Raw genomic sequence first — 26,378 nt, forward strand, 5'->3', positions numbered from 1 at the left:
TACTGATTGGGGAAGAGTATCTGTAGCTATGTAGAAGAGAAAGAATCTCTGATCACTGTGTGATCTGGTAAAATAAGGGATGTTAAAATATATCATTATTCAATTTATGTGGCCAGAATGTCATAAGATAAAAGCCATCTTAAGAACTGAACTGGGATGAGTTCAACTGAGAGAAGGACCGATTAAAATTTGCTTTGTTCTCAGGTATTTGCTTTGTGCCTTGATAGAACCTAAAACCCACCCAGCTCAGATAATGGTGAAGCTAGAGGAAAGGAACTTATGAGAATGGTAAGCAGAAGCAGTTTTATTAAGCAGCTATAATATAAGGGCTAAATCTTAGACTCACAGGTCAGAGTGCCAGAGTTCAAGTCCCACTCTGACTACCACAATTTTGTGACTACCTTGTTGCTTTGATTTCTTTTTTGTGAGGAGAATTCAGTGGGAAATTTTTGTAAGGCACCTGTCCTATAAATATATAATTTTTTTATCATCAAGCTATTATTATCATCAAGTTTGGATCCCAAATGAATAAAAGCTGGTAGTTTAGCAAAGATGTCTTGTTCTAGAAGATCAGAGTTTCACTATAAAATACCTTTAATTATGTGATTAATACCTACAACTTTTAAATAAAATAATAAACCTTATTTTATACTTCCTTTCAGGAAGTTAGTAGCAAGATGGTTATGTACCAAAAAATATCAAGAAGAAACTTCTAGAACCTTAAATCCGTTAATTAGAGATATCTTTACCAGTTTATTCTCCATTCATGGAAAATAAACTGTCTATAGGGTATAGAAGTGAGCAGCTATAAGGCTAACTTTGCAGTCAGATTGATTGCAAAACTAATTTTCATAAAAGGAACTCCATTCTCCCACTGGCTTTTATTTTATAACTTAAAAAAGATCAGAGACTTTGTAGAGGGAGTACTTCTTCACAGTTTCAAAGAAGCAGGCTGGAAAAAGGAATAAATTAATTCAGAAAACATTCTCTTCCTCCCTACACCCACCCCTCTGGCTCATCAAAAAGCTACAGGCACTAAAATTCATTAACATTTCTATGAACATAAATTTGAAATATTCATTTTCATTAAGTAGTCTACTGAATATGGCAAAATCAAATTTATCTAAGGAGATATCCAATGCTGCTAATTTCCTTGACAATGGGGACATAAAGCAAGGGAAGCCATGAATCATTCATGAAGTTCAATTTACTTCTGTTATTTTTGGTGGTTAGCAACCATGAATAGAAAGTGTGCAGCATGTTGTAGATGCTATTTTTAAATTATTTCAGATCAGAATTAATGATCTGGCAGGCAGCAATAAAGTAAGAATGGTTCAAAGGCTTTTGCTAGTAATTGTCCTATATTTCATATTTTTGTGAGTATTTATATGTTCATGTATTCATAACTTTTTTCTATATTCAACGTTCCTTTATAAATCAGAATCATTTGAGAACCAACATTTTAGGCAGACAAAGTAATTTGCTAGTGATGTAACTAAATTGAATGAACTCCAAGAGTTTTTTGGGTGCTGAAAGAAACCTTGAAGGTTATAAAATTAAACTGGTCTCTCACTGAGGTAAGACTTCCAATTAATTGGCATATCCCAATAGGAAGGGAAGTTCTTTCTTAAGCGGGGACACATTTCTTGAATGGGCGCTGCTACTCATTTAAAATAATTTCTCTTACATTCTAAATCCACCTTCCTGAAACTTGTGCCCACTGTCTGGTTGCTGCTGAATCCCCAGTATTCGCTTACACAGAGAACCATGGGGTTACCCCTTAAGACACATTAGCAGAACTGAACTAAACGTGTTCAAGTCCAATGCTCTGGGTGTGATGGTTCATTGTGCATGTCAACTTGACTGGGCCACAAGGTAACTGGAATATTTGGTCAAACATTATTCTGGGTATTTCTGTGGGATTGTTTTGGATGACATTTGGTTGCCAGCTTAACTTGATGGACCTCATCCAACTAAGTAAAGGTCTGAATAGAGAAAAAGACTGGTGCTCCTCTATATAAGAGAGAATTCCTCCTGCCTATGTTCAAATTGGAACTTCTGCATTTTTAGGGCAGTTGGACTCAAATTGAAACACTGGCTTTTCCTGGGACTTGAGTTTGGTGAGCTTTGGACTGGAATTATCTCATCAGCTATAATTGGTCTTAAGTCTTTGGACTGAGACGCAAACTATACCATGGACTCTTCAGTTTGCTGATTCACCTTGTGGATCTTGGGATTTGTCAGTCTCCAAAATTGCATGAGCCACTCACAATCTTTCTTTCTCCACATCCCCCCACCCCAGTCCCACTTATTGGCTATAGGGTTCTTAGGGTTCTGCTACCCTGGAGAACTTGTACTAATGCACTGAACATCTCCAAACATAAGGTTTCTCTTTTATATCATAGTGGTTAAAATATTAAAAAATGGAAGTTCTGACTCCTAAATTTTCCTTCCCAGATATCTCCATTTCTTCCCTCTGTGTAAACTTATCTTACATGGCCTTAGAAACTAGATACAGTTCTTCAGATGTGGCCATATAAGAGCAGGCTTACAGACGTATTCTTATCTTCTGTCTGGACACTGTACTTACTGTGATTTTATTTCCAGGTGCTATTATAGCACATTACTTAATAAAATGTATTATTTCAATTCTGTAAACCTTACTGTTGGAAGCTGTGTGTGAATTATGAGTTTGTTTGAGCCATCATAAGGCAGGGAGGTTGCTTTTCTGGGAACTCCTGGGTAAAATTCAAGAAAAGCTCAGATCATGCTGGAGCCCTGCCTTAGCTCACAGCCCTAAGTTCAAATGTAGCCACTTGGCGTAATCTACCAAGCCCCTGACAACTTGTTTTCACCATTTCATCCTATTTTCCTGAAGAAGCTTCTCACTGATTCCCTTTGATGTGTTTCATTATCAATAAAGCATTTGAGGGCTTTTCCCTTAGTGCAGATCAGACCCATCAGGTCTCTTCCACCTGTCAATGCTCGCACTTTGAATAATATATTTCTCATCTTTTGTGTTTATTTCTTAATATTACTTTTCAGAGTTTTTATTTCCAGTAGGCCCATACCTCCAATGGTTACCTATTCCCTCCCCATGCAGGCGGCGATGGAGACTTTACAATTTTCTACATTTAGGCGAAGCTGTTTTTTTAGGCAGATACATTGTTTTTATCACCTGCTATTTTTATGGACAAGAAAACAATTCTATTTTGAAAATAACCAGAAATGACTACTACTTGAAATTCTGTATATATATTGAGACTACTAAAATGTTTAAATTAAAAGATGACAATATTATGAGTCTAAGAGACAGATTGGTTGGATGGTTCATTAAATTTAATACATTAAGACAATGCCTACATTGAAAGTCATCAAATTATTTTTACAAGAAACAAGTATAAAAATAACCAGATTTCACTGAATTTTGTCTTTGATAACTTGGTTCAAGTTCAGGTAGGAAACACACAGATAATTAATGACTTATGATAAAGCAAAAATAATTCATAGTGTTTCAAGATGTTTATCAGTCTACCGAGATCCCTAAAGTAATTAAAATGCTAGGTTTTTCTCTATCTGGCTCTTGGTTGACACATTTACTTGAGTTTTGAGATACTCTTAAAGCATGAATATAAACTTGTATATTTGAAATCGTATTTTTATTGCAAGTAAAAACTCTGTACTTTAAATATTATCTGAAAAGCTAAAACTATGCTCATCTTCTAAAATTCACAAGAGTGGAAAAAATTTGGAGCTAAGAAATTTAACATACATTCATGCCACAAATACTTATAATCAAATGCTAGTCTAGGATTTAGGTATTGGGCAGTGAACAAAGCAATAATCCCTTCCCTCCCAGAGCTTATAATCTATAGGGGAAGAAGCAGTAAATATGGAAAAAAAAAAGCCCCACAAAGTACGAAGTGTTACATGAACATCTTAGTCCATTGGGCAGCTATACAAAATGCCATCAACTGGATAGCTTACAAACAACAGGCATATACTTGTCACAGTTCTGAAGGCTGAGAAGTCCAAGCAAAGTACAGTAGCTGGCAAGGGCCCAATTTCTCTTTCACATGTGGTGTCTTCTGGTTATGTAGTAGAAGGGAAAAGGCAGCTCTCTATGGCCTCTTTTATAAGAGCAATAACCCCATTAATAAAACATCCACCCAAAGTACCAGCTTCTTATCATATCACAATAGTTATTATGTTTCAACATACAGATTTTGAAGGACACAATCATAGATCATGAATCCCAAATAAATAGGGCACATAGAAACAGTAACTAGGGCTACCTAACCAGACTTGAGTGACCAGGAAAGCTTCTGAAGAATGAGCTGGGAAACACCTAAATGATTAAATTGGGAAAAAGCATCCTGACCTGAAGCAATGGAAGCAACAAGATGGTAATATCATGAGGTAAGAACTGAATTTGTGAGCCAGGCTGGGTGGTGCATGCCTATAATCCCAGCGACTCAGGAGGCTGAGTCAGGAAGATCACAAATTTGAGGCCAGTCTTGGCAATTACTTAGTGCCTCAGTAATTTAGTGAAATCTTGTCTCTGGAGGTTCCAAAAAAAAGGCCTGGGGATTCAGTGGTAAAGTACTATGGGGGATGGGGCAAAAACAGAGAGAGAGAGAGAGAGAGAGAGAGAGAGAGAGAGAGAGAGAGAGAGAGAGAGAGAGAACACAAACATGAGAGTACTAAATCTACAAGAAAGAAAGGAGTCCTTGGTGTTGAAGTTCAGTGTAATTTTTAAAAAGTGGGGGAGAATGACTACAGATGAGATTGAAGATATTGAGGTAAGTCACAAAAACTTAAAAGTGAAATTAAGAAGCCTGGACAGTTTTCTCGGTGAAATGAGAAGGCTGAATCTTTTTAAATACAGCAGGGATATGATCCAATTGGCATGTTATGGAGGACACTCTGGTATCCAGGTAGAGATTGGGTTGGAGGAAGTCAAGAGTGAAAGCATGAGGACCAATAAAGAGATGATAAAGAGACTGCCACAATGATCCCGGTGTGAAGTCATGGCAGTGTGGTGTGCACTGGTGGCAGCAGTGTCCGAGAGAAATGGAAGGTCTTGTTAAATATATCACAGGTACTTGACAATGGATTGGAGGAAAGGATTGTGAATGAGAGGGAGGTGTGAGTAATTAGTCCTCAGACTCTGATTGGGTGGAGATTAAGGAGACTAGATAAGAAGAAACTTATTTGGGAAGGTAAAACCTAGAATTAAATTTTGAACAAATTAAGATGCCTATAAATCATGAAAATAGATATACTAGGAAAAGGGCTACATACATCCTCTAAGTCCAGGACTTAGAGGAGATTTGAGCTGGGAGATTAAAAATCTGAGAGTCACTGGAACAAAGATGGAAAGAAAGCAGGCCCTTTGTGATCTTCTGGGAAATGTTATACTAGAGGTGGGAGATAGGTAGATTTGTTCCAAATTGCAGTAAATTGAGAGGAAGTTGAGGCAATAGACAACAGACATAAACCATTTTTTCAAGTGGTTTGGAAAAAAAGAAAGGAGGGGCATTAAGGGAGGTTCAGGGATAGTGTTTTATGATGAGAAGTGTTGTCAGCTTGTTTATAGGCTATGAAAAAAGATAAGTAGAAAGGGCAAGATTGGGAATCTGAGATAATTAGGGGTGAGATAATTGGGTTCAGATTATCCCTTTTCAGAGGAAGAAGAAAGAAATGATATCCTGATCACTGAGGGCAGGAACAGTCTATGAAAAGAATTGAAATGCAAGGGTTAGTTAAATCAGCTTGGTGAACAAGGAGGTTTAGAAGAAGATGAATGAGAACACAGATTTCAATCTTGAACTGGCTTTGACATTTTTTTGAGGGTAGTGAGAGGTCACACCCACCTGCTGAAAATGAGCAGGTAAGATTAGGGTAAAGATTTTCCTCAATTTATACAGCAGAAAATGGAAAAAGACACCTTATTCCTCCAAGATTGTTGTCCTAGGCCGTGTCCACATCTCCACGAGGCCTGTGGTTATCCAACATTCCCATGATAGCTTTATTGATTTCAAATTCCAAATCTTCTTTATACAAAATTCTTTGATTGATTTTTCTATATGCCATTAACTCATTTTATAGCATCCCAGGGCTATGAAGCTATTAATCTGCTCCAAGTTCAAGTAAATTTTCAATTTAACAAGGGTTTATGGCCTTTCCAATTTTCCTTGATTAGATGACATTAAAGATAAGCAAAACATCTTTAATTTGTCTCAAAGGACCCATTGAAGGAAAACATTTCCCCAGCCTTGGATGGGAAGAGCATACAAACTAGTATATTTTGTAATATAGGCAAAATTTCCACTCCACTGGTCACAAAAAAAGTGTAATTGGTTCAATCTTGTATCAGTGGAATGTCTACTTTATCATTCTTATTTCTCAACCAGCACTAAAGCCTCTGATTTGTAATTGCTTTTAAGCTCAGTCGTAGTGTTGGTACATTGTCAACTCAGGGAAAGCTGTTCCAAATGACACCTTTCTTTGTGAAATGATAAAATGGATGAACAAGCAATTCAGTATTTATTAATGCTTAGCACTATGTTGTGTCCTTAGGTACTTAGGGAAGAAACAAATAAAGCTCATGTGGACTCCATAACATTGACAATGTTGCTTAAAGCTGTTTCTTTGTATTGGTTTACCTGTTGTTAAGAAGGCATATAAGGCTTTTTTTTTTTTTTTTTAAGAGAAACGGCAGTGGAGTCAATGCCTGCTTGCTTTCTGAGTCAATAGCTCCCTTCTTTCTGCAGCTATACTTATTTGACTCTTGACCTAAAATTTAAGATTCTGCTTCCTATTTTGGGGTCTATTTTGACTTTTGTCAGGAGTAATTTGGGGAAGTACAGACCAGTCCTTAGTGATTCAGTGTTACCAACTTAGCTGAGAGTGTTTCCAATTCCAGGTACTGAGGCTATGTCCCTTGCTTATGTGTTGATTGCAGGATTCTGTGATGGAGAGTAGAGCACTTGGGTTTGAATTCCCAAGCTACCACTATCCTTGCCCTGTGGTGGCCTGGATAAGTGATTTTATCTTTCAGAGTTTCAGATCCATCCTTTCTCAAATGTTGTTAGAATACTTTTTTTTTTTTAAACTGAGGTTTTATATGATGATTTGCTTCAGTTCGGCAAATTGAAGGCAGATCCATGTTTTCTTCCCCTCCTTCTGAAGTTTCTGCTTTCATAAAATCTTCATTACACAAATTCTTTCAGGCATGGGTTTCTGCTTTGCTTTATGTAAGCCTATCTAGGGACTGGTGTTCTATGACCTGCTGCAGGATTAACTCGATCTAGCATCTGTATGCACTCAGGCATCTTAGCTGACTTTAGAATCCCAGTGATGATGCTCCTTCCTCTGTCTATGTAACTGATTGCATGTTACCAAATGCCTTAATGATTGTCATATTCCTGGGTCTGACACCAAGTTTTATGATTATTTTGTACTATTTGACTGTCTGGCCTTCTTCAATTCTTGCTCCATGAAAATTTTGTTTAATTTTTATTTCACTTATAGATTTGGTTTTGGTCATATATGATAAGTGAACCTAAAAGTCATCTATTTTCTAATATGAATAAAAAATTTCTTCCATTAAATTTTGGTAAAAATCCACCAGTGAAATCATCAGGGCTTGGTGATTTTTTTTTAATAAGGTGATTACTTATGGATTCAGTTTCTTTAGTAAATATGGGGTGTTCAGATTATCTTTGTGTATGTGTGACCTTTAGTAGTTTTTTTTCAAAGATATTTGCTCATTTCAAGCATTGTGTAGAGGGCAGGGGATGTGGTTCAGTAGCAGAGTGCTTGCTTAGCATGCACAAAGACTTGGATTCAATCTCCAGTATTGCAAAAACAGAAAAATAAGCTTTCTCCCTCTGGAAAAAAAAAAGAAAGAAATTTGCTAACTTGGAAAAAAATGTTAAGCTATAACAGTAGGAAAACTCAATATTTGTTATAAATAAAATATGAAATTTGGGAGAAAATGCTTATAATTTCAATATTTGTAATTTAAAACATAGAATCAATTTAAGTACATATCAAAGTTCATTGTTTCTTGAAGTAAATGAAAGCCATAGATCTTAGAATTTTAAGTAGTTAGGTCCCAATTCTATATGGCAGAAGCTGTGGTGAGCCGTACTTATAGACGGTGGCCGCCATTAGAAGATGGCGCCGGCTTCCACTGTAGCCTGTGACAAACAACTCCTGATATGGAGAGTTGGCGAGCAATCCCTTATCACCCTATGAGAAAGGTCCACGTGGCGGCTTGGGATTGGGATGCGGGGAGCTTTATCAGGCTGTGCTTGGGTGTGTGGGGTGCGGGCGCTAGCAGATGATACACTAATCAAGGCCTGAATAAACTGCTGAAAGAAGAATCCTGAGTCGTGTCCTCCTTTGCCGGCTGGGGGTCGTGGCAAGAAGCCAAAGTAAAAAAAGAAAAAAATCACAAGTCAATGGAAGAGCAGAAGGACAAAAGAACCTACATGCCCAAGTAACCTGTGGTTTATCCGTCTTTTGTATCACAGTTACAAAAGTAAAAGCTTAATTGCTGAACTACAGATCTGCTTTATTTATAAAATATCATTAACCATCAGTTAATGAATGATTTTATGGTTTGAATTTGATCATCTTTGGCATTTAAACCCCAAATCACCATTGATACTCTCATTATTAACACCTTTCTGTATTCACGGCCTTCTTTATGTAGTGAGCTTTAAAGGTAGACTATTAATTAAATAATAGTTTGTGAATTTTCTTGTTTACTCCAGAGATAATAGAACAATCTCTATGTCTAAATTTAGAGCTATTTCTATAGAAATATCTTCATTTCTATATTTTTTCTTTTATGAAACTGGAAAATTAAAGGTGTTGCTCAATATTTAGTCACATTCTAGGGAAACACATTTGTTTTCAATAAGACCGTAGGGTCAATTGGATTTTTTTCCCCGTTTTCCCTTGCCTTCTTGATGTTTAGATTTAGAAAGAATTTAATGGTCTAAATACGCCATCTGTTTCTCACATCACATTAAGTAATATAGTAATAGCCTGAATTTTCTATTGCAACTTTCTGCACCTCTCAGAACAAAGAAGTGGTCTATCTCTAGTATTCACAATTAGAGGGCTCAAATGCCTATAGGTTGATGGCTGAGACATAATGCTAAGACTGTCAAACAGGATTAAATCTTGGCAATTAAAATATTCGTATTATTAGGAAATTGATCAATAAAAAACAGTTCTAGAAGATAATCCAAAATCTTGACCTCAAAAATAGTAAGTTTTTGACCCAAGTATAATCCTCATGAGGTATCATTTATCATCTTCTTTGTTTCATAAATAAAGAGATCTTTTGCATCAGACTCTATCACAAACTTTTTGGAAAAGACAATTTACAACCCTTTACAACTTAAAACATTTGCACAGAGTCTTCATTTGAAATGTCTTCCTCTATTATTAATGCAGCTTGGCTATTGGAAAGCTGTGGAAGAAATTCCACTCTTAAGAAGGAAAAAGCATGAGTTTATAAATTATTGAGCTAAAATAAGTGGGCTTTCCCTAGGTGTCCAAAACATAATGTCATCGATACTACCGTTGAACCACAAATATAAGGGAAAATATCCTAGACTCTAAATCCCTCAAAAAGTTGGCAGAAGTTTGCAGCTAAAAACATTCTAGCCCCAGTGAACTCAGTGAAAGATTGAATTAAATTGGGTCAAGCAAACATCTCTTTTTCTCATTCCCTTGTGCAAGTAACTCACAACTTTCAATCTCCAGGGTGCAGTTTTGTTCATCCAGAGGGTATCTTCGAAGATCCATCATACATGCGGCAGTAGTTGTGATCCTGCCAGGGTAAGAGAGGAAAAAGACATCAGAAAAGTGCTAATATTTCCTCCACAGCCTTCCCAGTCCCCAATCATGTTTACCAAGTGGCAGAAACAAAGCGCAAAACGTTTGTGAGATCATAAGAGACTACTGTGAACAATTATACATCAACAAATTGGGTAGCCTAGATGGATAAATAGCTATGAATAAATTCATAGAAATATATACACTGCCAAGGCTGTTTCAAGAAGAAATAAAGTTTGAACATTACAAGGAGATTAAATTAGTAATCAAAACCTTCAAGAAAGAAAAGCCCAGAACCAGATGGCCTCATGGGTGAGTGTTTTATCATACATTCAAATAAGAATTAATAGAAGAGGGAACTCTTCAACACTCATTTTTTTAACATATTTTAATTGGTGCTTTATAGTTGTACATAATGGTGGGATTTGTGGTTACTTATTGATACATGCACAATAACAATATATGTAACAATATAATTTGACCAATATCATTTCCCAGTATTTCCCTCTTTTCTTTCCTCCTCTCCCTGGTCCCTAAGTTTGATTTATTTCACTTAGTTCTATCCATTTTTCCTGCCTATGACATAATTCTGTTTGTCTTCATGTGTATATATACCACATTTTATTCATTATATACCAATTATATACCAATATATACCACATTTTCTTATCCACTCAACCATCAATGAACACCTAGACTGGCTCCATAGTTTGGCTATTGTGAATTGTGCTGCTATATACACAAGTATATATGTATCACTAAGTATGATTCCTTTAATTCTTTAGGATAAATCATGTGCTGGTTCCATTCCTAGTCTTTTGGGAAACCTCCACACTGATTTCCATAGTGGTTGTACTCATTTATACACCTCAACAGTATAAAAGTGTTCCTTTTTCTCCTTATTCTCTCCAGAATTTATTGTTATTTGTATTCTTGATAACTACCATTCTCATTAGATTGAAATAAAATCTCAGCATAGTTTTGATTTGCAGTTCCCTGATTAGTAATGATGTTGAAGATTTTTCCATATATTTGTTGGCTATTTGTATTTTTTCTTCCAAGAAGTGTCTGTTTAGTTCATTTGCCCCTTTATTAATTTTTTTGGTATAAATCTTTTTTATATATTCTAGATATTAACCCTGTGTCAGAAAAGTAGCTAGCAAAGATTTTTTCCCCCATTCTGTAGATCCTCTCTTCATATTCTTAATTATTTTATTTGCTATATTGAAGCTTTTTAATTTGATGTCATCCCATTTATTAACTCTTGGCATTACTTCCTGAGCTTTAGGGGTACTACTGAGAAAGTCATTGCCCGTGACTGTATACTGGAGTGTTGACCCTATGTTTTCTTCTAGAAATTGTGTAGTTTCTGGTCTAATTCCTAAGTCTTTGTTCCATAACTTTTGTGCAGGGTGAGATAAGGTCTAGTCTCATTCTTTTATGTACAAATAACCAGTTTTCCTAGCACTATTGGTTTACAAGGATGTCTTTTTTTGAGTGTATGTTTTTAGCACCTTTGTTAAGGATCAGATGACTGTAGAAGTGTGGTTTGTACATTTGGTGCCATTGCTCTATGTGTGTGTTTTAATGCCTGTGCCACGCAATTTTTGTTACTATAGCTCTGTAGAATAATTTGAAGTAATGTATTGTGATATCTCCAGCATTGTTTTTTTTTGTTTGTTTGTTTGTTTTTTTTGGCCTAGAATTGCTTTTGCTTTTCTGGATCTTTTATTCTTACAAATAAATTTTAGAAGTGTTTCTTCTTGTTCTGTGAAGAATGTCATTGATATTCTGATAGGGATTACATTGAATCTGCAAATCACTTTTGGTATTTTGGTAGTATGACCATTTTAACAATCTTAATTCTGCCTAACCAAGAACATGAGCAGTCTTTCCATCTTCTAAAGGTCTTCTTCAATTTCTTCCTTCAATGTTCTGTAGTTTTCATTGTAGAAGTGTTTCACCTCCTTGGCTAGATTTATTCCTAGGTATTTTATTTTATTTCTTTTTTGAGGTTATTGTGAATAGAATTGTTGTCCTAATTTCTTTCTCTGTCGATTCATTATTGGGAATAGCAAAACTATTGATTTTTGTATGCTGATGTTTTTTGTATGTTGATTTTTTAATGTGCTGTTTTGCTGAATTTGCTTATTAGTGCTAGTTGTCTTTTGAATCTTCTAAGTATAGGATCATATCATCCGTAAAGAGTAATAATTTGACTTCTTCCTTTTCTATTTTTCCTCTTTTATTTCCTTCTCTTACCTAATGATTCTTGGAAGAATTTCTAGTATTATATTGAGTAGGAGTGGTGAGAGTGTACATCCTTGTCTTGTTTCAGATTTTAAAGGAAATGCTTTCAGTTCTTCCCTATTCACTATGATGTTGGCTTCGGGATTGTCATATATAGTCTTTACAATGTTGAGGTAAGTTTCTTCTATCCTCACTTCTTTAGTGCTTTTTTTTTTATCATGAGTGGGTGCTGGATTTTGTTGAAGATTTACTCTGCATCCATTGCAATGATTATGCGATTTTATAATTAATTCTATTTATGTGATGGATTACAATTACTGATTTGTGTATGCTAAACTGTCTTTGCATCCCTGAGAAAAACCAATTGGTCACTATGTCCAATCTTCTTAAGATTTTCTGCATCTTATTTCTTCAGGGATATTTTCTATAGTTTTCTTTCCTTGATGTGTCTTTATCTGGTTTCTAAGACTTATTTTATGAGGCCAGCATCACCCTGATTCCAAAGTTAGGCAAATAGAATACAAGGAAAAGCAACAATGACAACAACAGAAAGCAAAACAAAACAACACCCCTACCCCGCCCAATAACCCACTAAAGGCCAATATCCTTGATGAATAGATACACAAACCTTACATTACTGAAAAGCTGAACTCAAAAGCATATTAAAAGGATTGTACACTGACCAAGTGGAATTTAATCCTAGGATGCACATATGGATACAAAGCAATTAGCAGAAGCTGAGGTAAAAACAAAAAACAGAAGCCAACGGAAAAGAGGTTAAGGGAAAAATCAATTAACATGATACATCCTATTAACAAAATAAATGTTGGTTAACCATCTCAGTAGATGCAGAGAAATGGAAAGCTTTTCCTATAAGATCTGAAACAAGGCAAGGACACCCAACCTCACCACTGCTGTTCACTGGTAGTCACAGTCAGAGCAATCAGGTAAGAAAAGGAAATCAGACATCCAAATCAGAAGGAAATAAGTATAACTATCAGTTTGCAGATGGCATGATCATATCCATAGAAAACCCTGAAGACTCTACCAAAAAATTGTTGGAATTAGCAAGTGAATTCAGTAAATTTTCAGGATACAAAATCAATATGAAAAAATCAGTGGTGTTTCTACACATCAACAACTAAATCTCTGAAAGGGAAATTAAGAAAACTTGTACATTTACCTTAGCAATAACAAAGTGTTTAGGAATTGACTTAACCAAAGAGAAGGAAAACCTCTACATTGCAAATAATAAAATATTAATGAAGGAAATTTAAAAAGACAAGCAAATGGGAAGACATCCCATATCATAGACTTAGAAGAATTAATATTGTCAAAAATGTCTATCTCACCCAAAACAATTTCTAGGTTCAATGAAATTTCTATCAAAATCCAATTGCATTTTTGTACAAAAATAAATAGAAGAAAAAAATCCTAAAATTATTATAGAATCAAAAAAGACCCCAAATGAGTGAAGGAATTTTGAACAAGATCAAAGTTGTTGTACTTTATATTCTTATCAACAGTGTACAAAGCTTTTCTTTTCACTATATCCTAAACAAAATTTAACTTTTTTTCTTTCTTGTAATAATCATCTTAACAAGAATGAGATAATATCTCATTATGGTTTTGATAAATTAGAAATGTTGAGGACCTTTTTCATATGCTTGTTGACCATCTTTATATTTTCTTTTAAGAAATGTCTATTTAAGTCCTTGGCCCAGCTTATTTGTATTTTGGCATTGAGTTGTATGAGTTTTTAAAATATTTTGAGTATTAAACTCTAATAATATATAAAGTTTGCAGGTATTTTCTCCCATTCCATAGGTTGCCTTTACATTTTACTGATGTTTCCCTTTGCTATGCAGAGCTTTTTAATTGGATGTTATCTCACCTGCCTATTTGTGCTTTTATTTTATTTTGGTATCAAACATCACTGCCAAGGCCAATGCCATAGTGGTTTCTCCTGTGTTTTCCACTGGAAATTGTAATGTTTCAATTTTTAAGTTAATTCTTTAATCCATTTTGAGATGAGTTGTGAATAGGAGCCAAATTTCAATTTTTTTTCCTCATGGATATCCACTTCTTTAAACACCATTTGTTGAAGAGACTATCCTTTCCCTCTTTGTGTTCCTAGCTTCCTGTTCAAGATCAGTTGATGATAAATTATAAATATATGATTTTATTTCTGGGTTCTCCTACTCTGTTTCATTGGTTTATGTATCTGTTTTCATGCCATAACTATAATGTTTTGATTATTACAGGTTTGCATTATAATTTGAAGTCAGGAAGTAGGATATCTTTAGCTTTTATCTCAAGACCCATTGATTGTGAAGATAGCTCTGAGTTTTTCATATATAATTTTTATTATATTGAGATAAGTTCCTTTTATTCATATTTTGTTGAGAGGCTTCATCATAAAGAGATATCATATTTTGTCAAATGATTTTTTTTCTGCATCTTTTGAGATCATCACATAGCTTCTGTCTTCATTCCATTAATGTGGTATATTGCAATGCTTAATTTGTGTATGTTGAACCAACCTGGCATCCTAGGAATAAATTCATAGTGTAGGATTTTTTTAATATGCGGTTGAATTTAGTTTGTTAGTACTTTATTGAGAATTATATCACATTCATAATTAATGTAATTAATTCACTATCCATTAATAACCATATGTCAATGATACCAAGATAAAGCTGTGTAAAAAAATCTTGTGATTAAAGATTTTGAAGATAGCCAGATTGGGTTGAGGCTTAGCTTTTTTTCTCACTTATGTTGTGTTCTTGTGTGGTTAAATTATATCCAGGAGGCTCAGTGTCTTCATCAATCAAACACCTACTACTTAGGATTGCTCTCTGGATTAAGAGTTGATGTGTGCAAAGTTCTTAGCCCAGTGCCCTGTACTTAGTAGAGGTTCCCTAAATGATGGCCATTATTACAATTATTATTATCTCATGGCACTTTATGCGTTTACTAGTATACTTGCAATGTCTCTGCCAATATTTGCAGAATTAATGAACAGGAAGAATCTATATTATGCACCAAAGCTTACCTTTCTCTCCTGCCATAACATAATACAACAACAATGAAACCAGCTTCCTGTGATTTATGATGTCTCATATTCCCTACTATTAGAGAGATCTCTTAGATTAATATCTGAGGCCCTAGTCCACTTATGTTCAGCAGGTAGTTCATAATCAGGGAAGAAACACTGTCTTAGAATCAGAGTCTACACAATATTTGTCAGTTCCTGTAGAGCTGATACACTTATGCAAAACTCTGGGATCTTGACTGTAGATATCCTACCTCAACTTCCATTATCTCCCCATTTTCTCTTACTTGAGATGGTTTCCTGGTGTGTAGAGTCTGAAAATAACTGAAATTCATATGGTTCATACACTCTTACAAATTTTTGATACCACTGTGGAATTAAAATAGTATTTTTTTAAAAAATTAAGTGAGCCTCCCCTACAAAATGTAATAACAATTTAAAGAATTCAAAAGATCAAAATTTAATAACTAGTTTTATCTCTACCTTAATTCTCAGCAGTTACTTCTGAAATTTTCTAGAAATACTTTATGGGAATAGAAGCATAGTTATGTCTTCTATTTTTATGAGTGGGAGTTCACTCTGAAATAATGATATAGTGTAGTAAATACATATAAGTCAGTATAATAGTTTATTATCATTATGAAGTATTATGTGCCTTATATATTTGTATGTGCTGTAATTTCACGTGGCTGGTAGCACAGTAGATTTGTTTATAGCGGCATCACCATAAACATGTGAGCAAGGTGTTGTGATCATTGGCTATGATGTTAGAACCACTTCAATTCACTAAGCAATAGGGAGTTTCCAGCTCCTATGTAGTCTCATGGAATCACTATCATGTGTCTGATCCCTCACTGACCAAACTTTATGTGGCACATGGCATATAAACACCACATATACATATGCATATTCTTTAATTATACATCAGAGCCATTGCAGTTTTGAGGCTGCCAAGGTGAGTTATTGATGTGGTCACTTATTTTAACTCAGTAGAAAGATAGGTAACTTTTTAAAGACATTATTAGGAAAAACCTTAGTCTTTTCCAATTTTTCTTTGACTTTCTTTACCAAATAAAAGTTCACATTTGTACATTACTTTTGAATTCTTTCTTAGGCAAGACATTGGTCAATTTAATTGAATTTATTTGAGTGTTAGGTGGGAACACAGGAGTTTTTAAAGTTAAAATGTTTTCTCAAAGTGTTTTGCAAAAAATTTGAAGACTAATTGCATTCCAGAATTTACACATAAATGGATTTAACCATATTGCTTCTTTTTTCCTGTTCCCATGAACATATGGGTTGCTTAATTCAAATTTATTCACTTAACAATAAATACATCAAAAATATCATTTGTTGTCTGAAAATGAAGTTCTACAATATAACTTTTATAGTTGGTATAGTATTTCAACACTTTAGATGAAATGACACAATAAATATTTTAAAATACTTTTAAAATTTTCTGTCTACTATATTCTTTTTTTAATGGCTCTTGATGGGTAAAGGAATTGTGAGAATGTAAAATAATGTGTGGCTAACCCTATGATCCTGTGATTATATAACGTTTCTAGATCAGGGATAAGTTTGCTTTCATAGAGGACACTGACAGTATCCGCATTTTAAATTTTTATGCTAGGTCTGGAGTTTGATACTGGAATTGGTGTATGGAGGCCAGAATTGTCACTAAAAATCACATAACACACAGGAGAGTCCCCAAGAACAAAAAGTTATCTCTTCTAAACTATCAATGGTGCTTAAGTTAAGAAACCCTACTACAATGGTGCTTTTCAAACATTTTTTCTCTGTGGAATCCTTTAATAAAATGAAACTTTATAGGCAACCTCAATATACGAAGTACAAATGAAAAAAACATATTTGTTGATATAAAATTACCTTAGAAATTCAAATGTTGTATCTATTTCAGTGGGCACACAAATTTGAAAGTCAGGACTATTTATATTAAATACTATGGTCTTTCCTATTAGCACCAATTTATTTTTGTGTGTTTTATTTTATTTACATATTGTTGATAAAATCCTAACAAATTGTAAAGGACTTACTTGCTTTTAACAATCTTATATGACCAAAAATGGGCTACCCTGAATTGAGGAAAACAACAACAATGAAAAAAACAAAAACAAAAACAAAAACAAAAAACAGTAAGAATTCCAACACTTGTGCCAAGGAACCACCTTACCATCAATGAATCTTTATACATAGTTCAAGGGCATTCATGGGTGATTGGCACTTAATGACAGATTAGAAGGAAGCTTTACTTGGTGCTCCATATACCATAAGTTAACCTGATAGCAAAGTTAATATTATATTGGTTCTGAATGTACTACTATGTGCATAGGGATTATTAAAATGTGTATGCTTTCTATTTTAGTCTAATTATAATATTTTAAAATGAAATTAAAATCAGGTATTTGTAGAGCCATTAAAGAGCTTTAGGGATCATTGAGGATATTATTTGTGTCCCTTTGGTCAGCATATGCCACTTAATTTACATTTTCAGACACACACATGTCATCTGGTTATTTAACCACTTCATATCAAAATAAGGACATGCATTAAAATCTTATACTGAATCACTGGTTCACAAGTTGGAGGGTCTGGAGTTTTAATAAAGCAATTTGCACAGTTAAAAAGCATTATCAAGAAGATAAACAAATATCTCATATATATGGTTATTATAGTTATGAGTAAATTAAAAACTCCAAAATTATTAAAAAACATAATTACTGTTGTAATCTATTATGATCAATCCACTCAGCAATCAATAGGTATAAGCCATACAATTGATTATCACTATGGGAAGCTTTACATTTTACCAAAGGTTGGCCACAACTTGGTATTTTTCCAACCTTTTTTTGCCTTGGTATTGTCTGTTCCCAAATGCCATTAGGATAACAAAGAGAGCTGGGGAATCACACAACTCAGCAAGGGAAGGACTCCAGAGCTCCAAGAACCTGAGAAACAAGTTTCTTGGGATCTGTCTGTTCCAAATTTCCAATGCCCAAGAAGATTTCATTGGACTAATGTAGGTGCAAACACTCCCAAGATTATTTATCAAGGGTTGGAGGAAAGCTACAAAAATACAAATACAGTCACCAGATAACCATCAGGGTCTCTGAGAAGGAAGAGATCACTGAGACTCAGACAGAGACCCTTATACAAGCAAGTACTCATAAATCTGTGTTTGAATTTATACAACAAAGAGTTGGACTCTGATGATTTCAGAGTTTGGTATTTCTAGATTTTTTAATGCTGTGGTTAATTGAGTTGTGTGCATGAGCTCTTTGTAGGAAAAAAATTGCTCAGCAAGAATTCTCAGATCATCAACAAAAGGAAGGATGTTCCTAGATAGGGTTCTATTTGGCTCTTCTCTCTTCTGGGTGAGAAGGAAAAACTGCAACATGATTGCTTCTTGTGTTTCTAGTTGTTCTCTTTTCCTAATATGATTGCCCAGCAGTGTTATTCACCTTGATAATTAATTACCACATCTACACAGGAATGTACTCACGGGGCTGATGCAGGCTGATATCATCAATCTTTTGTGGAGTTAAAGGTGCCAAAGATCATGAAATTGGATGGGTTGAGAGTTTTAAGAGTGAATTATTTTTTTAACTGTTTCTAACTTTTTACACTCATGGTATTCATTCCATGTGTGCGAAAATATGATTATGGGCAGATAGCAAATTCAAGTAAACTATGTTACAGGCAAAAGCATTAAGTATCTGTTACAAAAACAGCTTTCTCAGAGGTAGATTCATGACAATATAACATTCATTCTTCTTCTTTCAAAAACATTTAGAGTGGCTTACATTATAATCCAATTTATTGACATTTCAAAGGTTAAGTCAGAACACTATAATGGGCTGTTAGTTAGATCCATGGTCCTATGATACTTTGGAATGAACAGAAATAATGTTATTGTAGCATTCATTTATTAAGTTTTGTGCTGCATGGTTTCTGACCTTAAGAGTCACTGGAGTCGCAAATCATATATATTTAATGTCTGAAGGCAACATGATTCCCATTGCTGACAAAACACAAACCAGGAATCCTAGCTCAAAAGAAGTTTACTCAGTGGCTAGGAGGCTGAGACAGGAGAAGCGTGAGTTCAAAGCCAGTCTCAGTAGTAGTGAGGTGTTAGACAACTCAGTGAGACCTTATTTCTAAATAAAATACAAAACAGGGGTGGGGATATGGCTCAGTGATCGAGTGCCTTTGAGTGTAAAAAAAAAAGTAGCTTAAAATCTGAGTACACATATATACATAGAGAAATACACATGTGTGCACAAAAACACAAATGGGCAAAACACATTTTAAATTAAGAATGAGAACTAAAGTAAACTTAAACTTAAGTAAATGAGCAAATTATATATAGTTGAAATTTTCTGATAACCTCTAATTTTATAAAGATGAGTTCCCAAATTTTAAACCTGATCTCTGTATAATTTTATACCTTAATAAGATCTGTGTGAAATGCATATGAGAAATATCAGGGGTGGGGGTGGAAAGGTTGTAAGTACTGAGCCCTATTTATAACCCTAAGATTGGTGAGATAGGAGCAGTTAAAAGAGTAAAGTGTTTGAGGCATGGTCTATGGCTTGCTTGTCCTCCAGCCTGCATCCTTAATCCATGTTTGGTATACAACCCAAAGAAACTGATGAAAGAATGTGGAGAGGCTAGCCTAATTCATGACTAATGAGCTTTTATATATTTTTTTCAGATAATATTTACTAAGTGTTCACTAAATTAGGTGGAAAATAACATATATTATCTTCATAATTCACTATGGTAATCTGTTTAGAAAAATACATTGGTATTTGAAGGAAATCCTATGGGCACAAGTTAGGAGTGATTAGAAAACAAAAGGAGATAAACTGCTGTATGAAATTTAAGAAGAATTAAGGCTTGGGGAAGCAAATGTTAGGGTAAGAAAAAAAACCTTAAGAACAGCCACATATGATATTATATTTTAAGATTTTTGCTGTCCCTTTTCCTATTGACCTAAACCAAGCCTTACAAATACCAAGTATGCATCTGCAAGTGTGTGCATGTGCGAATGCATACACACACACACACCACACACACACACTTAAATGTTTTATTTTTAAACTTGGAATGAAAAAGGACTGAATTCCACATCTAGATAGCATTCGTGGAACAATTATTCTATAAATATCATGTAATAAACAATTGGTTTTCACTAAACTAATTCATAGCAAGCAGTCCTTGAAAACCAGAGATGGTCAAGTCACTAAGCCCTTTGGGGAGACTCAGCCTTCTTGGGAAAGGTGGTAGACTTGTGTAGATGAAAGACTGTGGGTTGAACTACTCTTTCCTGGACTATTCTTTCCTACTCTTGCCTGCTAAGGAGGCAGAGTGGCTTGAGCATATATCATCTGAGAGTCCTGTGTGATGGTCCTGTGCTAAGTACTTTATAAACTATATTAGTATCTTATTGCTGATGTGACAAATTACACACATTTAGAGGCTTAAAACAACACAAATTTATTCTTTTACTGTGCTAGAGGTCAGAAGTCCTAAAAAGTGTTGGATGTCTGTGTTCCTTGTCATTTCTAACTCTTTGCCTTCCTGGGTTGCAGATCCCTTCATCCATCCTAAAGCACGTAACTCTACCTCTGCTGCTGTCCTTCTCTTTACTGACTCTATAGCTTTCCTTTTATAAGGATTCTGAGATTCTATTTGGCCTGCCCAAATAATTGAAGATCATCTCCTCTTCTTGAAATTCTTAATAACATTTGAAGTCTTTCTTGCTATATGAGGCAATATATTCCTAGGCCCAGAGAATTGTGAGTTGGACTTCTTTAGGGACATTGTTCTGACTACTTCATGTGAATTGTTTAATGTATTACTTATAATAGCCTTATCATGTCAATGCCATTTTCACCCCAATATCAAAGATTAGGAAGCTGACACCTAAAGATGTTTAGAAATGTTTCCAAGTTTAAATGGTCTTTAAATGGTAATGCTAGGATTCAAATTCAGATATGCTGGACTCAAGAGCAAAGGTCTCTCCAATTACTATATTAAGCCAGATGAGTGATGTTATGATTTATGAGTACAATGTGGAATAATTAAATCATATTAACATATCTAATTATATATATAACATATTTAATTATTATATATCTAATTAATATACATATCTAGTTAAATCATATTAACATATCTAATTAACATATCTATCTCCTCAAATACTTATCATTTTATTCCTGCAAGAGTGCTTCACATTTACTCTCTTCATCATTTTGAAATATACATTATCACTTACTATAATCCCCAATAGAATAAACAACCCTAATTTCTTACAGAACCACACAGACCAGCACTTAACCGAAGCAATCATGAGCAAAAAGAACAAAGCTGGAAGCATCGTACTAACTTGATTTCAATCTGTGCTGAAAAGCAATAGTGATAAAACAGCATTCTGCTACCATGGAGATAGACTCATTGCCCAATGAAACAGAACTGATCGTCAACTGGTTTTCAACATACAATCAAACATACATGTTGGGAAAAGGACAACGTCTTCAATAAGTGGTCCTGGGAAAACTGTATCTCCAAATACAGAAGAATAAAATCAGACCTTTATCTCACACCATTTACTAATTTTTTGATTCCCAGTTTCAGTTTGTTTTTGTTTTTGTTTTTGTACGAGGCATTGAACCCAGAGATGCTTAACCATTAAGACATTTCCCCAGCCTTTTATTTTTATTTTTTATTTTGAGAAAGGTTCTTGCTAAGTTGCTGAGGCTGGCTTTGAGCTTGTGATCCTCCTGCCTCAGCTTCCTGAGCCACTGGCATTATAGGCATGTGCCACCATGCCCAGCTTCTGTTTTCTTTTCGCCTTCTGTTTTGTAGGCCCAGTGTTGAATGTTAATAACTCTTTCTCAGTGCAGTCCCAGACAGTCATTTTCAGATGATTAGCTACATGCCAAATGCTGTGTAAATAGGCTCATTAATGTTCATTTCTTTTGGCCAGAGTGGTTCATGAACCACTTTGTAAATATGAAAAGCAGTTGATAAATCAGAATGGGGGATGAGGGTGGACCACAAAGGTAATAATAGGGCAACAGTAATTAACAGATGGGTGTGAAGAATCCAGTTCCAGTTCTACTCATGTTTTACCTGTACATTCACCTGAGTTCAAGAAAGACTATGTGTCCCAAATCATATCGTTATATTTATGTATCTGTGGAGTGTAAGAGCAATCATTAATCTTTCTCTGACATTTAATATTTCCTACTAACCGATTTGCTGAAATATGTTTTAGGGAGAAGAAAACTAAGGCAATCTCCTCCAAATCAGAGCACCGTTATTCTCGCTATTTTGATTATCAAGAATTTCTACAGTGGACGAACTATGAGGAAATAAAACAATAGCAAGCTATAGAATAATGAGAAGGGACCTAGATACTGATGTAAAAGTAAAAATAAAAACAAAATCCAAAGAAAACGTTTACCTGTAATGCAATGACAGGACATGATAATCAGTAAGTACAGGATAGTTTTAAAAAGGACTCAGGATTATAAGGTAAAGCAAAGACTTCCTCAATAAGACTCCTAAAGTGCAAGAAGTAAAATTAAGAATCAATATATGGAATGGGATCAAACTAAAAAGCTTCTTCACAGCACAGGAAACAATCAATAATGTGAATGGAGAGCCTACGGAATGGGAGAATGTCTTTACCAAATGCACATCAGATAGAGCATTAATCTCCAGGATATACAAAGAACTCAAAAAACTTAACATCATAAAAACAAATAACCCAATCAATAAATGGGCAAAAGAACTAAACAGGCACTTCACAGAATAAGAAATATGAATGGTAAAAAAATACGAAAAAATGTTTAATATCTCTAGCTATTAGAGAAATACAAATTAAAACTACATTGAGATTCTATCTCACTCCAGTCAGAATGGCCATCATCAAGAATACAAGTAACAATAAATGTTGGCAAGGATGTGGGGGAGAAGGTACAAAATTATGCTCCTACATTGCTGTGGGTGGGACTGCAAATTGGGGCAACCACTCTGGAAAGCAGTATGGAGATTACTTATAAAACACGAGTGAAACCATTTGACCCAGTTATCCTACTCCTTCATTTTACCCAGAAGACTTAAAATCAGCGTATTATAGTGATGCAGCTACATCAACGTTTCTAGCAGCTCAATTCACAATAGCCAAGCTATGGAACCAACCTAGGTGCCCTTCAATAGATGAATGGATAAAGAAAATGTGGTATATATACACAATTGAATATTAATCAGCTTTTAAGAAGAATGAAATTTTTGGCATTTGCTGGCAAATGCATCCAACTGGAGAAATTCATGCTAAGTGAGATAAGCCAGACCCCCAAATCCCAAAGGTCACATATTCTTTCTGGTATGTGGATGCTAAGCCATAACAAGGGAGGGTGGGGAGGAGAAGTATAGAAGTTCATTGGATTAGACAAAGGAGAATGGAGGGAAGGGAGCGGAGATGGGAATAGGAAAGACAGTATATTGAATCAGACATAAATTTCCTATGGTCATATATGGATACACAGCCAATGTAACTCCACATCATGTACAATCACAAGAATGGCATCCTAGTTGGAATGGGTTGCACTCCATGTATGTATAATAATATGTCAAAATACACTCTACTGTCATGTATATAAAAAACAATATTTTTTTTAAAAAAAGAGGTAAAGCAAAGAAATGGCTTTCTTTTAAAGTGATTAGTTTTTTTGGCTTTATTTATAAAACTATTCTATTATTTTGCAAGATTATCTCTCCCAGCATAGAAAGCAGATGCATTTACTGAAAGGTATCAGAGTCATCTTGAAATAGTATTGTAAAGAGAAAAATTGAGGAGTGATAGAGCATTTCAATATTGTATTTTCTGAAGTCAGTGGTTTTATGTTAAGAAAAAAGAAAATCAAACCAAAAGCAAACAGATGGAAGGAAGGAACATAAATTGTGCAAAATTCCCTCCCTGCTCTCTATGGAAACAAGAGCAAGTCTTGGGACTTTATTCTTTTAAATAAGCAATAAATTTGTAAAATTTCTGAAATTAGGAAACGTTACTTCTAACATAATGACTGTTAGCATTGTGGTACATTTCTATTTGTATCTAGGATTCTCTTTTCTTCCTTTTGAATTATAGTATTATAAACATTTTCCTCCTCAGCATCAGGAATACACATTTTGAAATAGACAGCAGTATACTTTGTATTGGACATTGAAGTGATTCTCTACATTATCAGTTTAGAATAAGCCTAAAATGACATTTTAATGAATATGAGATTTTTTTCATATTTTTAATTATTTCTCTAGGATGGAAAATTATGAATAGGATTTTCTTTTCTAAGGTTCTGAAGATATTATGAATTGTTATAATATATATGGCAAAAATATTTTTGTTAAAGGTTGTGCTAAGTTATAATGCAAGGGAGAATCAATTGTCCTTCACCAAAGTTCAACTGGATATTGCATTGTTTCATTCATTAAATAGACAAAAATGGTACTTCTAATTTATTTTAATTTTTTGATGATTAGCACAGTGAAGTATTTTCAATATTTTTGTTTGCAAGCTATATTTTAAAACATTCTTTCTCTAGAAATCAAAATATTTAGTGGTGTGTAAATTTAATGATTAAAAGGAGTCTAATCACAGGTATTTTACTAAATATCACTGTATTTTCTTTCATTCTAAAGGAATGAAGAACATTTAATATAGATTAACTTTGATGTTGCCTTACTCAGGTAGATGAATAAATATATGTTAAATTTAATAACTATTTAAATATATTTTCATGGTTTTTCTGTTAAATGATTTTTTGGGAAAGGACAAAAATTAGAGAAATAAAAATTTATGATAAAATGCAGGTGTAGGGCTGGGGTTGTGGCCCAGTGGTAGAGCACTTGCCTAGTACAGGTGAGGCACTGGATTAGTTCCTCATTACCACATACAAGATAAATAAATAAATAAAGGTTATTTGTTAATTTACAACTAAAAAATATTTTTTTTTAAAAAGCATACATTGCTTTTTCAGGATCACAATAAATACCATCAAATTTAAGGTAATTGAAAGGTATTATATATTCTGAAAGGCAAAAAATAGGGCACTTTATATATTTCCAGGTTAGTGATTAGGCATTCCAGACATTGCAGTTTCACAATGAAACGTGACTTTTATCCTTGTACTTTATAAGCATAAATTCCTAAAATGCTCATATTTTATGAGCTGCAAGATGAATTAGTGTTCTTTTCTATTATTTATAAGTCCAATATTTAGAAAAGTATATTGTGAAGGAGCCAGCACATCATTAAATACTATTTTAAAAATAGGAAATGTGCTTCTTTATAAAAAGGAAATTATAAATTGAAACACTGTTAGACTATTGTCCAGCCATCTGACATTGGCCAAAATCAATGTCTGATAACAATGGATGTTCATGTCCCTATAAGAAAACCAGGAATCACACAACTCCTGGGAAGAAAATGAATTGCTGCATTTGTTGTGATAAATATTTGGACAACATTCCATACAGTGGCTTCTAAACCTAGCCATTCTAATTCTAGGTGTCTACTCATTTATACATGAAGAGACAACAGCAGACATACTAGTAGGTTCAGCTTGCAATGGCAACAACAGGTACACACCTAGGTTGTCTAAGGAAAGGGACAGGGATACACAATGCTGGTCTGTATACAACACAGTCAAAATGAATGAACTAGATGTATTGTATCAACATGAGTGTACCTTACATAACATTCTGTGGGCAAAAAACAAACAGCCCTCCAAACCCAGAAAAGATGCTGATGAAAAGAAACATTTATTTAAAAATCTTACAAGAACAAAACATTAACATATGTGCCTTAGGATATCACACGTGGAGTAAGATAAAATTTGCAGGTGAAATGATACACATACATTTAGCATAGTGGAAACATCTGGGGAGGGAAGGCTAGAGGAAAAAGAGAGAGGATGGGATGAGGATGGAGTTGTAATCTCTCAACGTTCCTCTTCTTCTACCCTTTCTTCCTTTGTCCCTCTACTTTTTCTCTCTCCTTCACCTATTTTCTTTTTCTTTCTCTTCCTTTCTTCCTCACCTTCCCCACCTCTTCTCTTCCCTTCCTGTTGACTATCTTTCTGTCATTTTTTTTCTGTAAAGAAAGCTGAAAAAATTA

The 26,378-nt window shown here is 34.4% G+C and overlaps 1 protein-coding gene across 2 annotated transcripts in view; it reads right to left on the minus strand.

The window, feature by feature from the left end:
* Positions 1–26,378, minus strand: part of Gabrb1 (gamma-aminobutyric acid type A receptor subunit beta1) — a 379,104-nt gene that overhangs the window by 86,311 nt on the left and 266,415 nt on the right. For both annotated transcript variants that reach the window (XM_026386524.1, XM_026386515.2), the window contains exon 5: positions 9,774–9,856. In XM_026386524.1, coding sequence (XP_026242309.1) covers positions 9,774–9,856 — 83 coding nt within the window. The remainder of the gene's footprint in view (positions 1–9,773; positions 9,857–26,378) is intronic.

Source organism: Urocitellus parryii, chromosome 10 (genome assembly GCF_045843805.1).
Source record: "Urocitellus parryii isolate mUroPar1 chromosome 10, mUroPar1.hap1, whole genome shotgun sequence".
NCBI classification, from domain to species: domain Eukaryota; kingdom Metazoa; phylum Chordata; class Mammalia; order Rodentia; family Sciuridae; genus Urocitellus; species Urocitellus parryii.